The 16,900-nt window shown below is 42.5% G+C and overlaps 1 protein-coding gene across 1 annotated transcript; it reads left to right on the top strand.

Annotated features, from left to right (window-relative positions):
* The first annotated feature begins 7,041 nt into the window (after positions 1–7,041).
* On the top strand, positions 7,042–10,780 carry LOC148314761 (uncharacterized). The gene is made up of 2 exons (XM_088287619.1): positions 7,042–9,529; positions 10,685–10,780. Exon 1 carries the CDS (start codon positions 7,714–7,716, stop codon positions 9,205–9,207), a length of 1,494 nt encoding a protein of 497 aa, XP_088143745.1. The 5' UTR covers positions 7,042–7,713; the 3' UTR covers positions 9,208–9,529; positions 10,685–10,780.
* Positions 10,781–16,900: the final 6,120 nt, after the last annotated feature.

Genomic DNA, 16,900 nt, shown 5'->3' with positions numbered 1-16,900 from the left:
TTCATAAATTATTTTATGTTGCTTTTAGTGAAATAAAGCCACAACAGTTGCCCAACAAAATGTTTTGCTTCTCTGCTTATTTTGGAGCAGTGAGCATTGATTCCACTGTTGCCACTTTTTTCTGTTTGTAATGAAGAATCCTTTGTAGTCCATCCAAAAGTCTTTGTTATTGGGTGGAAACCTTGAATGCCTTGTTTTAACTCAAATGGACTTAAACCCATCCATCCATCCATCCGTTATCTGTACCGCTTCTCCTCACTAGGGTCGCGGGGGGTGTTGGAGCCGATCCCAGCTGTCTTCGGCAGTAGGCGAGGTACACCCTTGAATTGGTGTCCAGCCAATCGCAGGGCATACATAGACGAACAACCATCCACGCTCACACTCATGCCTAGGGGCAATTAGAGTGTCCAAGCAACTTGCCATGCATGTTTTAAGAATATGGGAGGAAACCGAATTACCCAGAGGAAACCCACGCAGGAAGGCCGGAGCCAGAATCGTACCTACGACCTCAATATTGTGAGGCCATCCTGCTAACCAGTTGGGCCACCGTGCCGCTTGGACTAAAACCTTTGTGAATAAATTGACGAAAACTAGGGTAAAACTTTTTTTGCGTTTCCGTCGATTAAAACTGGACTAAAACCCTTTTTTTAGTTTTCGTTGACTAAAACTGGACTAAAACTATAACGAATTGGGATGACTAAATGTGATGTAAACAAATCAGCACTTTGTCCAAATGACTTGGACAAAATCTAAAATGCCTGCCAAAAACAACACTGGTCACAACACGTGTCTACAGAAGATTAATTGGCATGGGCGAAATTAATTAGTTTTATTTCATTCATGAGCTTATGTTTTGTTTTGGGTGGCTAAGGCTTAAAATGTGTAAAAATCTAATCCAACCTCAAATATAATTAATTCAATAAATTTATGATGCTACTAAAACATCGAAGCAGCCTCCTCCAGGCTTTACAGACTCAGAAATGGAGGTATGCGTATCGTGTACTCATCCTGTCGTGTCTCGAGATGTTAAAATTGCAGTTAGATAGACGTGTGCTGATTAGACAAGACTTCTAATATATCTGGTGTCACAGGATATTTGTCAGTGAATGTGTATGTCTGGTTTGAGGCTCACTCAGCTTTTTCTTGTGTTGTGGGGTCCAGTTGAGTTGAATTGCGTGTCAGGTATGTTGGCCATCTGACACCCAACTGTCAGGTTTGTGTTTGTGGGGACCCCGTAGAGCCATTTTTATTGTTGACATAAATCATAGCTAATCATCTTTTCCTTCATTATCATATGAAATACAGTTAGGAGTTGTATGTGCCTTTACTATGTTATAATCTTAGAACCTACCAGCCACTACAGGTGTCCGACAAGAAGACTTTTGGCTGTCCTGTGCTCCATTGCGGCCCTGGTGGCGTTCAAAAGACAACCTGTGACTGAAATATCAGTCACAACATATCTCTACTGAAGATTAATTGTCATGCGCTAAAGTAATTGGTTTTGTTTCATTCGTGAACTTGTTAGTTTTTGTTTTGGGTGGCCAAAGCCTAAAATGTGTAAAATTCTGATCCATTTTCTTTTTTTAATTCATTAAATTAATATTCAACTTGTTCATTAGGATGGAGGACAACCGACAATGACTGAATCGGCTGAGGTTGATGCCACCAGAACATCGAAGCAGCCTTCTCAAGTTTTGACAGACTCTGAAAAGGAGGTATGCGTATCATGTGGTCATCCTGTCGTGTCTTGAGATGTTAAAATTACAGTTAGATGTGAAGAACATTATAGGAGCAATCATGTTATCGAATGTAATAAAATAATATCACACACAGTCTAATATCACACACACAGTCTAATATCACACAACAGTTTGATTTTACATACAGTCCAATGTTATGCACAGTTTAAATACATAACACATAAATACATAACACATAAAGTTTCATGATATTGTTACTAACTCTAGTTCATTTATTAACTAAAATCTAGGAACTAACCATCACACCACCGCACTTAGGTTAGGACGACCACTTAGGTCAGGGCAACCGAACAAACTCCACTCCTGAACACACATGAGGGGAGGCGGACATGGACCAAGTAAACACCAGCTGGACCGAAGTAAACATGCCCTTGACAATTTAGGTACCTTTGAATCGGTCGTATGTACTTGTATTGATTTCTGGATTGATTGAAATGTGTCGGCACATGTCGACGTGACTTATGATATTCAATAAAAGGCTTGGAGAGAACTGGAGGTTCAGAGATCAGACCTGTTCACTGAGGTTTCATCTCTCCCGGCCGGAAACTTATAGTCTGCTGTCCGTGTCTGGATTCCTACTTGCCGAGGCGTGAGTCGCTCCCCCACACAGGAGTGATTCTCCCTTGACATTTTACAGTGGTCCTTCGGTCCTTCAAAACGGGTGTTGACCGGGTCATGCGGAGGGGGAGGCGGTGACGACCGGAGGAAAAGACTGTGCACAGCAACCAGGACTTAAAAAACCTCATCTCGTCCTGATTTTGAGGCCGGTCTCGCAGGATCTCCCGACGAGTGCCCCGGTTGACATCCGACTGAACCAGAGGAAAGACACGGACGGCAAGGGGTAAGACAAAAACTTCTTGAAGTATTTTGGGTACCACGGCACCTAGACGGTTTTTGGTATGAGACTTAGCTACTTCACTATTGTTGTTGTTCACTGCAGATAACGTAACTTCTGCAGATTTGGAACATTGTTGCAGATAACGTAACTTCTGTAGATTTGGTTTAGTCAAGAAAACATTACTGCAGATAACGTAGCTTCTGCAGATTAAAAACCAGTTGTTTTAACGGTGCACCTGGGTAACGGAACTCCCGGGTGGTTCGGGTCCGAACAAGTGAGACAGTGAATTGACCAGGCCTGTGACTGACATACTAACTGCGGATTATATGTGTGTGCGTGGAGAGTATTTGAAGGAGATCTAAAATCGTTCACGTTCCGTGAAATTTAAACACCAAGCTGATGTCCTCCTGAGACGCTAGGTCAAAAGGTAGAAGCTTGACATCAGGGGAAGTGAACGAGCACGTAGCATTTCTCCAGAGAATCTCTCAAAGTATTTTTGTGTGACTACTAACAAGCAGACAATGGGGAAGAAAGATAAAAAAAGGGGAGCCAGACCTGACAGGTCAAAATCACCCGATATGGTAAAAAAGATGGAACTCAAGTTCCCGGGTAGTACGAAGTACTTGGGTAAATGGAAAGGACGCTATCAATTTGATCCAGACTTGGCTGGAGTAAGAGAGACGGGGGAGTTGTTGAGAAACCTGTCCATTCATGACCGGCAAAAGCAACGTACTCGTGATACACCAGGGAAACAATTGAGGCAGGCTAGAGTTTGGCATGAGGAGATGCGTAAGAAAGAGGGGGAGAGCCAAAGTGGTATTAATGTTGCTCGTGCTGAAGATGATGAGACACAGGGAAGGGGACGTAAGCGAGTGATTAAAATAAGGAAGGAACAGCTGTTTACGGGGCCAAGCGTAGAACAGCAGTTAAATGCAACACAAAATATAGAAGAGGGGGAAAAGACACGAATGAAAAAAGTAAAACCACCATTACAAGATGATAATGTTACATTCACACCCACTACGACACAGCTGTACCCGACAATACCGCCGCCGAGATATGACCTTAATTCCACATCACATAATGCGGGGCCACACATGATGACGCGTAGGGGTCAAGGGCCCGAGTTATCATGGAATAAAGAGATGGGGGGGAACGCCAATCCTCCTGGAGGGACCCGAGGTAAGTAAACCCACTGAGACCTTCCCGCTCATCCAGGTGGCAAATCCGAGAGCAGGGGAAGACGGCCAACCTCATTATGTATTGGTTCATAGGCCTTGGACAAAAGAACAAATGATTAAGGTCCTCGAACATGTTCCAAAACCCACTGATGATGTAGAAGGGTGCGTTCAGGGAATAATTGACTTGCAACAAAGTTATCATCTAAATGGCCCCGAAATGCAGCAGGCACTCATGCAAATTACAGGGTTAAAATGGCACCAGTGCAAAGGGCAGTGGAGCCCATACACAGGGAAAAGTAACGATCTTATTATGTCACCAGGCGAGGTTGTTAATAGTTTAAGCAATCCAGACTCCATTTTTGCAAATATGCGTCGTGTGTTTGTAAAACATCCAAACTATGCTAAGATTAGTCAAACTACACAGTCGATGGAAGAAACAGTACAAGAGTACAGGGCTAGATTGTACCCAGTATTTAAAATAAACAGTGGTATCAGTGAAGATGGTCACCCTAATGGGCCCTTCAACCAGCAATTGAAGCAAGCAATTTTGTTCGGCCTTAAACCACAAATAAAAGCATGGATAGATTGTGATAACGAGGAGGCAAGGAGGAAAGGACTTTGTTTTGTTTGTTTTAGATCTGGGCATTTTGCCAGAGAATGTCGGGAGAGAGATGGCAAGCAGGCATGACTAGGAGAAGTCCGGACGGATGAAGGGAGGAAAAGTGTTGTGTTAGATAAACATTGTGGCCGAAATCAGATAGAGGTCCAGCTGTCTGAAGAAGACGTGCATTCAAAACTAAGACCAGAAACTTTGGTATATGTAAACAATAAGCCTATGATGTGCCTCGCAGACACAGGGGCGGAAAGATCTGTAATTAGAGAGACAGCCAGTGTGCCAAAATCTAAGCGTGTGGTAGTAATGACGGGGGCGAGTGGGGAGGAGGCGAAAGTTCCTTTGAGTGAAGTTGTAAGATTGGAATGGGGCCAGAATAGGGAGGTAGCTTCCACTAGCCGAGTCCTAATGATGGCTAGGTGCCCACATAACTTGTTGGGACGGGCAGATATGCTCCAAATGGAACTAGCCATTGTTCCCACAAATAAAGGGGTGTTTAAAGTAATTCACTGTCCCCTAGACTGCGTTCCTGTGATGGTCACGGAAGCTGAGGACGTGCCATATTACTGGTGGAGTTTGGAATTCCCCTCGGCAGATGTGACCCACACCGCAGAGCATATCATTGATTTGTCAAAAAAACACCTTGTGGGAGAGTATGATACAATGCCAGCAGAAGAATTACACATGACCATAAGATATAGTAGGACCCCGGGGCCAGATGAGCCCTACACCGAGGCTTTGCTCCGGTGTGGCCCGAGCATAGTCCAAGTGATGTATTTTGTTTTCCGAGGGCCCGCCTCATTCTGTACGGTGGACCCACCAGCATGCATTTTGGACTTAATGCCGGACCCAGGGAGTAAACATATATCCATAACAAAGGCACACCAAGACGAGTGGAGCGACAACGCTGTCTCTGCCACATTGGTGTCCACTATTAGGGATTGGACTCGGAGTGGGGAGAAACTAGAGACCTCCCCATCTACTGGATGGTCGAGGCTCAAACTCACACTCAGGGTCACAATGCACCCGCAGGTGCACATGCATCCACCTCTGGAGATGTGATGTATTTTGCTAACAGATGTGGAAGAGCAAGCCCTGAAGGGGCTGCCCAACTCCCTGTGGAGCAAGGGGCCGGCTGACGTAGGACTCATGAAAGGGGTCACCCCAGTTCGAATACGGGGGAAAACGAACCATCAGCCCCCTTACTTCCAGGTTCCCCAGGAGGGGAACTATGCCTGCATAGCTAGAAATTGTTCCGGTAACACCTGCCCGTCTGTCGGAACAGTGCCAGATTTTATGTGTAACACAACCATTATTGTGCCAACTAATAATCGACTCGTGTACCAACGACGGGATGTTTGGTGGTGGTGTGGGGGGAAGACTCTCCGGGGGCATCTCCCCGAGGAATGGAGTGGGTCATGTGCACACGTAATTCTAATCTTCCCAGCTCACATAGCCATAGTCAAGACACACACTCTAAATAATAGGAGGAGACGAAACATTGCACCTTTGAATATGGGACCCAATCCAACGTATATCGATGCCATAGGGGTGCCGAGGGGGGTGCCAAACGAATACAAATTGGTGGACCAAATTGCGGCAGGGTGGGAATCAATCTTCATTTGGATTACCCCAAATAAAAATGTTGATCGCATTAATTACATCCATTACAATGTGTTGACTCTCACTAATTACACACACGCTCTAGGAATGGCACTGGCCGAACAGCTCGACGCAACCTCTCTAACAGCATTTCAAAACCGGATGGCATTAGATATGCTGTTGGCTGAGGCCGGTGGAGTCTGCTCTATTTTCCAGGACCAGTGTTGTATGTTCATCCCTAACAATACGGCCCCCGATGGATCGATCACAAAAACTCTCCAGGGACTCCAAATGTTATCTGAAACTATGCATATTCATTCTGGTATTGATCACCCCGTGATAGGTTGGTTTAGTAACATGTTCGGACAATGGAAAGATGTTCTCATACCTGTGTTTGTTTCCATATGTGTCGGGGTCGCATTGTTATCTGTGGTAGGGTGCTGTTGTATCCCCTGTTTAAGACATGTGATATTGAAAATCTTTGACCGCATGTTTGAAAGTGCAAAGGTTAGCCTACAGGAGGAAGTAGAAACGTTGCTGGCGGATTATGAAGATGCCAGCTACGAATTTGAAGTAGTGTAAGAAGGATATGATAACTACACTGAAAGTCATGCATGAGATGGTGTAAGTTTGATGTGTTATTACATTACGATAAAAAGGAGGGAAATGTGAAGAACATTATAGGAGCAATCATGTTATCGAATGTAATAAAATAATATCACACACAGTCTAATATCACACACACAGTCTAATATCACACAACAGTTTGATTTTACATACAGTCCAATGTTATGCACAGTTTAAATACATAACACATAAATACATAACACATAAAGTTTCATGATATTGTTACTAACTCTAGTTCATTTATTAACTAAAATCAAACCAAAAAGAGGCTCGTTTCCAGAGCCTGAACACCCATTTCATACGATACATATGGACTTCATTCAATTATCCAAGTCACGAGGGTATGAATATTGTTTGGTGATTATTGATGTATTTTCAAAATGGGTTGAAATATTTCCCACAGCCAAACCTGATGCTGAAAATGGAATTGAGCCAATAATAAATGCATTAAAGGAAGCAGGAATTTTGATACAAGCACCTGAAGCGGAATGCAATACACCTATTTTTCCAGTAAAAAAGGCCCCACCCTCAGAGGGATGGAGGTTAGTGCAAGATCTCCGAGCAGTTAATAGCGCAGTCATACAACGAACCCCAAATGTGCCAAATCCACACACATTGTTGAATTCGCTTCGATCAGATTCACAGTACTTCACGGTAATAGATCTCAGCAATGCATTTTTTAGCATTCCGCTATCAGAGAAAGCACAAGTTTGGTTCGCATTCACATTTAAGAAGGCAAAATTGACATTCACTCGATTACCACAGGGATATGCTGAATCACCCACTATCTTTTCAGAAGCTATCGCTAACTGTCTATCCCAATTTGACCCACCAGAGGGTAGCCAAATCATTGTGTACGTAGACGACATTCTGGTCGCATCCCCGACACAGAGCCAATGTAAGATCGATACAGTTGCACTATTGCAACATTTGGCAGAAACAGGAAACAAAGTTTCTAAAAATAAGCTCCAACTGTGGAGGAGGGAGGTTAAATATTTGGGACACACACTCACACAGGACGGGAGAACAATTAGTCAAGACCGAAAAGCAGCTATCGTAGCGACACCAAAACCAACTACTAAAAAACAATTAATGGCTTTTCTAGGGTTATGCAACTACTGCCGAATTTGGGTAATAGATTACGCGCTCCTGGCAAAGCCATTACAAAACATGATACACACTGATCCAATGGCAATGTCAGCAAAATTGAGTTGGACAAAGTCTACTGACACAGCTTTTGACAAATTGAAATTGGCAATAACTGATACTGCAGCACTAGCATTGCCTGATTATTCCAAGCCATTCATTCAAACAGTAGATGCTAAGCGAGATTACATGACCTCAGTATTATTGCAACACCATGGCATTAGGCTTAAGCCAGTAGCATATTACTCGCAATACTTAGACCCTGTTGCCAGGGCAACCCCATACTGTGTTCAAGCTGTAGTGGCAGCCGCCCTAGCAGTACAAGCATCAGCTGAGGTAGTCCTCTATCACCAGCTAACCCTAAAGGTGCCACATGCGGTCTCAGCTTTGTTGCTGGAATCAAAAATGTCATTTCTTTCACCAGCAAGACACCTGTCCTACACAGCACTCCTACTATCACAACCTAACCTCACGATTGAACGATGTACAACATTGAATCCAGCAACTCTGATGCCCACACCGCATGATGGTACCCCACACGATTGCGTAACAGAAACTGACGTTATGTATAAACCTAGACCAGACATCACTGATATACCCCTAGCAGAGGGGGATGTCATATTTGTTGACGGATCCGCGTTTAAAGATCAGTGTGGCAAAAGTCATGCAGGTTATGCAGTAACAACCGCAACCACCATAGTCGCAGCAGGAAAACTAGCCTCAAATATGTCTGCTCAGGCAGCTGAGCTGGTCGCTCTCACGAAAGCATGCTTGATTTATGAGGGCAGGCCCGTCACAGTGTACACAGACAGCCAGTACGCATACAGCTCTGCACACACGTTTTGCCGTCAATGGCAGCTTCGTGGGTTTATCACAACAACAGGAAAAGAGGTCAAACATAAATCGTTGCTTGTTAACCTCCTGGCTGCGATCCAGCTGCCCTCATTGCTAGCTATTTGTAAGTGTGAAGCACATCTTAAGGGAAATGACCCAGTGGTAGTAGGAAACAGGTTTGCTGATCAGGCGGCAAAAGCTGCAGCAGCAGAAAATACCGTTGTTTGTAAAGCTGAGATCAAGGCAGATGAAACTGATGACTTGCAAGACATTCTCAAGGAAAGGCACAAGATAGTGTCTGATGCAGAAAAACGATTGTGGATAAAAAAAGGAGCAACATATGACAACGGACTTTACAGCGGTCCGGATGATAAGCCATGGCTGCCTCGATCTCTATTTTCATGGGCAGCAATTGTGACACACGGACCATGCCATGTGTCAACAGGGGGCATGGTTGATCAAATAAACAAACACTTTAATTCATTTGGGTTCACACAATATGCAAAAAACTTTTGCAGACAATGCTTGATTTGTATTAAAAATAATCCACAAGGAAATGTGAAGAACATTATAGGAGCAATCATGTTATCGAATGTAATAAAATAATATCACACACAGTCTAATATCACACACACAGTCTAATATCACACAACAGTTTGATTTTACATACAGTCCAATGTTATGCACAGTTTAAATACATAACACATAAATACATAACACATAAAGTTTCATGATATTGTTACTAACTCTAGTTCATTTATTAACTAAAATCTAGGAACTAACCATCACACCACCGCACTTAGGTTAGGACGACCACTTAGGTCAGGGCAACCGAACAAACTCCACTCCTGAACACACATGAGGGGAGGCGGACATGGACCAAGTAAACACCAGCTGGACCGAAGTAAACATGCCCTTGACAATTTAGGTACCTTTGAATCGGTCGTATGTACTTGTATTGATTTCTGTATTGATTGAAATGTGTCGGCACATGTCGACGTGACTTATGATATTCAATAAAAGGCTTGGAGAGAACTGGAGGTTCAGAGATCAGACCTGTTCACTGAGGTTTCATCTCTCCCGGCCGGAAACTTATAGTCTGCTGTCCGTGTCTGGATTCCTACTTGCCGAGGCGTGAGTCGCTCCCCCACACAGGGGTGATTCTCCCTTGACATTAGATAGACCTGTGCTGGTTGGACAAGTTTTCTAATATATCTGGACATAAATCGTAGCTAATAATATTTTCCCTCATCATCATATGATATACAGTTATGCCTAGTATATGTCTTTACTATGTTACAATCTAAGAACCTACCAGCCACTACAGTTCTCTCATTGGGAGACTTAAGCTTTCGTCAGGTTGTCGACTGCTGCATTGCCCTCTTATTGGCTTTAAGTACACAACCTGTAACTGAATTATCTGTCAGAACAGAACCTATGTGTCTACAGCAGGTGATTTGGCATGTGGATTCTTCAGATTTTTAGAAAATAGGTAAAATTGTGATCAAAAGTTTAAAATGTCTAAAATTCTGGTATAGTTTGCAATAGTATATCTATTAAATCATTTCAAAACTTCTTAACAAGGATGGAGAACATTGGCTGTGACCGAATTGGTTGAGGTTTAGATTACCAGGACCATTGAGCAGCCTCCTCGGGATCTACAAATTTAGGAATGAAGATATGCATCCCATGTTACAATCCTGTTATGGCCCGAGGTTTTGAAGTTGCAGTTACATATTGGGCTGGGCGATATGGCTGATAAGTACATAGCGATATAAGTATTTCATATGGGTCCATCGATACACATTGAATTCTTTTTTTATATTATTTTATTTATTATCGTTTTTATTTTCCAATATTTTCACTGCCCTGTTAAAAAAACATTTAATGTAGTTTTCCTCCCGGGAGCTTTTTGTTACGGTCAATTAATTTTGTTATTACATTATTTTGTCATATCATTCATCAATATTTTAGTTTTTTTTTTTTTTTCAAATAGAATTAAGACCTTTTTCTGTGCAGATTCCTCTGGGGATTAAGTATTTAATGGGTTCTCAATTTTCTCTTGGACTCTGATGCAACCCAGTCTCCTCCCTTGGACAAAAAATATGGGCTGAATCTTCCTTGGAATAACGACACAGATTCTGACGAATCATTGTCAAATCCTGCCCCTGAACTTTGCGCCTCAGACCCAGACCATATTACTATCCCAAGGCTCAGGAGGACCAAAAGTATACAGGTAAACAACCCATATAGATTTCAGGGAATCTTACAAGCAAATTGCATATATTTTATTGGTCTCCTGCCTTCTATCCTTTATATTTCGTTGTTGTTGTTTTTTAGATTAAAAAAACAGGCTGACTTTGGAATGGATAAGCATTATTACTCCAACTCAGATGACAGTGGAGATGAATATATTCCGGATACAAGTGAGGCCTCTGATTCAGACGGAAGTGAATCTTTGAAAATTGTGGACCCTCTCTTGAAGTCTAAGAATGCCTTCAGAGATTTTTCTCCCACACCACGAATCTCAAAAGCCACCTCAACGCAGGTTGTTAATCAAGGGCGTTCACCCGTTCGGAGGAGTAGCAGCACTGGTGTGATTCTTGAATTCTATGGCTCTTCAAATATTTGTGCAGTTTAACACAAATCATCCAAAATAGAATTCAAGCACATCTGTGACAGAAATTCAAATTCAGAAGTCAAAGAGAGAGAACAAAAAAAAAAATCTAATGCTGCGCTTCTTCCGAAGACATATACTGTAAACATTAAATGTATGTTAGGACAATCTTGAAAAAAGTATTAGAACACCCTTTACTTTTATTTCTTGTTAATTTTATTAACCAAAATATGTCCATTTTTATTACAGATTAATGAATACAAAATTAAAACTCTAATCAGCTACTTTTTAATCGTTATATTTGTATAAACAAATGTTATACATCTGTGTGTTAACTTATACAAGAAATGACGGAAAAGCAAGGGTGGTTTAGTATTTTTTTATCGTATATAGTCTGTATAATATCTTTAACCTATGCTGATGCTGTTTAATACTGATTTAAATAATAATAATAATGTCATAATCTGTTGGTTTTACATGAACAAAACCTTTCAAGCACTTTTTAAAATTCTAAATACTACCTCTTGTCAGTAAGTTGGTTCACAGCACTGCCTTGGAGTGAAAGTGTGTAGTGCTGAGACAGTCGGTATGTGCTGAGTCGTCTGACGTTTGTGTGACTGGTACCCAGGAAGGTAGCAAAACCAGGCAGTGTGTATGTCGTACCCAGGAAGGCAGAGAAACCAAGCAATATGTATGTGGTACCCACGAAGGCAGAGAAACTAAGCAGTGTGTATGTGGTACCCGGGAAGGTAGCAAAACCAGGGAGTGTGCATAGATACAGACCCCAAAAGTGATTAAAACCAAATAAAGTCCCCAGAAGATCATCTGTAGTCAGGTGAAGGACCCTGTACTTTGTTCAACTCATTTACTCCCTTAGACGTACAAAGACGTCTTTTAATGCAATGGCGCCCTCTACCAAAGACGTATAAGTACGTTTCCTGTCTTTTTTACGTCATAGTGTACATAAGGGTCTGATGCAACCTCTGACTGAGAATCAGCCTTGTCCGCATTGTGAATCATGTAAAAATCACCCAGCAGGGGGCAGAGGTGCAAAAGATCCGCCTTGAATCTGCGCCAGAGGTACAAATGGGGGGCGGGATCCTGGGGTAGACTTATAAGTGTGGAGAGCAGCGTGGGTAGCAGCAGCATCGGCAGCACTAGCAGCAGTCGCATTAGTAGCGTTAGCAATGAAATCCTCCAAGCAAATGACGATCGAGGAATGCTTTTTTGTAAAAAAAAGCTTCCTGAAAGCATCAAGGCGATGGAGACGCTTTGGTTGAGAGGATGACGCTTCGTCGTCGTCACAACAAACAGGCGTCTAAAGAGGGTGCGCGTGCCTTGCGGCCTGCATCGCCTGCCTTCGGACAATAGCCAAAGCAGCTGAGAGTCCTCACCAGATCCCCCCGAACGAGGAGGTAAGCGCTCGCAAGTTACCATTGAACATGTGGTTTTACCCCTCATGCTTTTATTGTACATATCATGCATCTTGCGGGCAGAAAATGTCGCATAAATGTGCAGTTAGACGCGAGCGTATCTCCTCCCCGACGAGGAAACAACAATACTGAATGGTGTGGTAATCATGCATACTTTCTAAAATTCACAGATTGTGCATCCCGCGGCAAGAAAGTTCCTCCTCGTCTTGTTGGTGTAAAGAAAGGTAAATTATAATATGAAACTTCACACGCCAGCAATAAAATGCAGCAATAAATATATATTTCCAATTGTTTATATTTCTGTAATTTACAGGTTGTGCATCAGGAAGCAGTGGTTCCGGATGGCGTCACACTGGATGGCAACCGAGGAAAATCGACTTTACAGCAACCCCTGGACCACTGAATGCTGCTGCCCATTTGGAGTCTGAGGAGCCAGCTGATTTCCTGCAGCTGTTTCTCACGGATGAGCTTCTGCAGCACATCGCGGATGCCAGCAATCACTTCCCAGACAATTATTTTCACACAAACCCCAGTGGACAAACACAAGCTCGCCTATTTTCCACGGACCAGCAAAGCCAGACCACAACGAAAGTGTCGGGTCTGTTTGCGCAAAGGCAAACGGAGTGAAACAAGAATGTGGTGTGAACTATGTTGTGTGCCCTTGCATCAAGGCAACTGTTTTATTTTATATCACACAAAAAAAAAGTATGTATGACACTGATGTATTTCATTTTTGTACATAGTTCAACAGTTCAGTCGTTTAGTGTTATGTGCAAATAAATTTATTTTATCAAAAACATATTTTTTGTGCTTTTTTTTGTTATTTTATAGAAGGCATGCATTATTTAGATGTTAGAGGTGTCATAAAAGCCATAAATAATAGTGTCAAAATTCAAATTATGGTCAAAATGCATCAGTTTACAAAAAGCTCATTTTCTCAGTTTTTTCCCCAGGGATTGGAGTTTTCATGAAATTTAGCTATTTTCAAATGCCGATTGTTCAAGAATGGAAAAAGATAGGAACAAACATTTTTTTTCTGTTGAAAGAAGAGAGTCTCATCTTTCTTCGGGTGTGCTCCATGTCTATATAGCATTAGAATACAATATTCTGTGGGCCTTGCAATATTAGTCAAAACCCAGGAAAACTCTGGGATTGAGTGGGTTGCTCCAGTGAAAATGGCTGGTATTTAATGAGTTAAGACTGGTTAGGACATCCGGCTCGCAGTCCCAAGGTGCAGGGTTCGATCCCGGGACCCAGCTTTCCTGTGTGGAGGTTGCATTTGTGAGTGAGTTTGAGCGCAGATGGTTGTTCGTCTTTGCGTGCCCTGCGATTGGCTGGCAACCACTTCAGGGTGTGCCCCGCCTACTGCCCGTTGACAGCTGGGTAGGCTCCAGCACGCTATCCTTGTGAGAATAAGCGGATTGGATATTACATGTATGTGTTTATGCCCTAGGCCAGGCGAGGGCAAACTACGGCCCGGGGGCCACATGCGGCCCGTTAAAAGTTTTAATCCGGGCCGCCGAACTTGAAAAAAATTTAATGAATAAACCTTGTTAATGTTTTATTTTCTAAACACTGTGGTTTTCAAAGACAAATATTATTGTTGGAATGCCTTTATTCACTTTCATATAAAATTAAATGTATTTTTTTTCTCAGATGAGGTGAGGTTTCCAAAACACTCCATCCATCTGCTCCCGGTCCGGCCCCTCTGTCATATTTTAGAACCCATTGTGGTCCTCCAATCAAAAAGTTTGCCCGCCCCTGCCCTAGGCTTTGTGTCTTTGCTTGGTTGACTGTGTAATGAGTGTATGAATGCATTTCTTTCTACCAGACACCTTGGACTTCCCATGGCAGATTAATAATCTATTTTATCTATCCATCAGGGTCACGAATGTCATTTGATGAGTAGAGAATTTAGAGTCTCCAATTAACCTAATATACATGGATTTGCGCATGGAAACCTGAGAAAAAGCCCTTAGTCCTACTTTTCCATCTGAACCACTTTATCCTCACGAGGGTCACAGCCGTGACATCCCAGCTGACTTCAGAAAGTAAGTGGGCGACGACTCATGATCTCTTGGTTGAATAATATTGTTAGGGGCTCAAAATGGCCCTCTACAATAAAATGGCAGAAGAATATTACATACTCTCTGGCAGAAGAATATTGCGTTTTTTTTGTTTTGTCCAATTAACTTAAATAAAACTTGGGAAAATTTAATGATTACATGTAAACCAGCTGGTCTTCCCCATACCAAGCCCTGGCTAAAACTGACTGAAAAATGCATGATGTGTGCCTTTTAAACTCCTCGGCCCATCCACTATGCCAGGGATGGGCAAACTTTTTGATTAGGAGGGGGGGGGGGCACAATGAGTCCTAAAATACATTTAATTTTAAACGAAAGTGAACAAAAGCATTACAACAATATATATGTCTTTGAAAAACCACAGTATTTAGAAAATAAACCATTAACAAGGCTTATTCATTTAATTTTTTTCAAGTTTGGGGGGCTGGATTGAAACGTTTAACGGGCCACAAGTGGCCCCCGGGCCGTAGTTTGCCCAATGCCCTAAGCCAATTGATTCTAAAAAATAACAGTTTTCTTCATCAAAACAACATTTTATGATCAACATAAATGTTAGTGAGTACATAAAGGTATACTCATTCGATCTATCATAACCCCATGCACTTAGACTGTACAAAAAAAAGAAAATTTTTATTTTAAAACCTAGTATTTCGCCATGACGTCACACGCTAGCGTCAAGTGCTTGGCGCTAAAAACCCGGAAGTAACAGCGGCGCTCGGTTTGAAAGTGGAGAGTTGTGCATGGTAGGCGAATTCGGGAGAAATGTTTGTTGAACACGAGGACTGTGGCGTAGAAGATGGTTTAACAGCGATCTAGTGCGCACCCAACCGTGATGGCTGACCAACGAAATAAATGCGGACCGACGGAGTGGACTGACAGGACGTGGAAAACAGGTGTGTGGCATGTGTGCGTGTGCACGAATGTGGGAGCGCGTTCACTATGGTGGCAGCGATCGCAAAGCAGCAGCACCACTCCTTGACAAAAGTATTGTACTTTCTCTGATGTTTTGGGTTTGCTCTGCTTTGGGGTTTGTAGTTCTGGCCACGCAAAAGTAACAAAGCAAGTTCTTGGATGTCTGCTTTTTTCTTGAACTGTTAATTGGTTAACATCGTGGCTCTTATTTTTATCTAATGTATGGAGTTTGGTGGCTATCTATATGCACAACTATATTAGTTGCACTTGAAATTGCATACAGAAAATTTGTATAAATAGGTTACGCTATAAAGTATAACAATATTAACAATCGTTATTGTTGTTACTGTTTATTTATTTTATTTTGCAATAACTGTGCTCCAAGCTTAGCTGTTGTGCCAGCTGCCAAGTAAATATGTAATCTCACTCAATAATAGGAATAAATACTTAACTAACATCTCAATTTTTCGGGTTGGGCTGTGGGGGAGGGGAGGGTGGCTGCCTGACATAAAGCAGACTGTCCTGCACATGCGCAGACCAGCCGAGTGTGTGAAGTGTGCCTAAGTGCAGTACCGGGACCGACCACTAGACAGCGATCCTGAGTAATTTTTCCGCACACACATTTCTAGCACACTCGTCTTGTTTTTGTGACCTTCCTGGGAAGCCCTGAAACTTTGACAGGACCTCCCCCTGAGCTTCTTATCACTGAATTCAATGCTCTTTTTTGTGGGGCCCAGATTTTTGGTCCCCACAAAAATTTTGGTCCCCTACAGTGGGTGTGCTGTCCGATGTTGGTCCCCAACATGTAGCTTATACAAACACACACACACACCCCTACTTGTTTTTGTGACATTGTTGGGCCACCTGAGCAAAACTCACATTGTGGGAACCACCCTTTCTAGTGGTTGTACAGCTCTGAAAAAAATCAGGCAGTGTCCAGGAATTTAGTTAAACACAAAAACCACTTCAAATTACCAATTAATGACCTGGAGGTCAAATGAGTGACTCAAGTGCATGTAATTCAGTCACTGTAGCCCAAAGATTCTCTGGGCCAGTGGATGAACCATTATTCGTCTTGGACAGCATTGAAGCAGGCCGTAGCCTGGTTTCTAAAGCTGAAAGACTTACTGACAGAGTAAAGGAAAATAGAAAGGAGTTAATCACATTAGGTGAAGAAGGCAAGATGAATTTATTCAAGAGAACTGTCAAAGGAAAGTATTTGACCTGCGACGACTTGGATAAAGCAGAAAGAG

This window comes from Idiotropiscis lumnitzeri, unplaced genomic scaffold (assembly GCF_059441095.1).
Source record: "Idiotropiscis lumnitzeri isolate Australia: NSW breed Sydney's pygmy pipehorse unplaced genomic scaffold, RoL_Ilum_1.0 HiC_scaffold_239, whole genome shotgun sequence".
Taxonomy (NCBI): Eukaryota; Metazoa; Chordata; class Actinopteri; order Syngnathiformes; family Syngnathidae; genus Idiotropiscis; species Idiotropiscis lumnitzeri.
Note: the sequence above shows the minus strand (reverse complement) of the source record. Positions and strands in the feature narration are given on the sequence as shown.

Excerpts from the sequence above, each read along its gene's own strand:
- LOC148314761 (XM_088287619.1), top strand. The coding sequence starts at position 7,714 with ATGGCTTTTCTAGGGTTATGCAACTACTGCCGAATTTGGGTAATAGAT.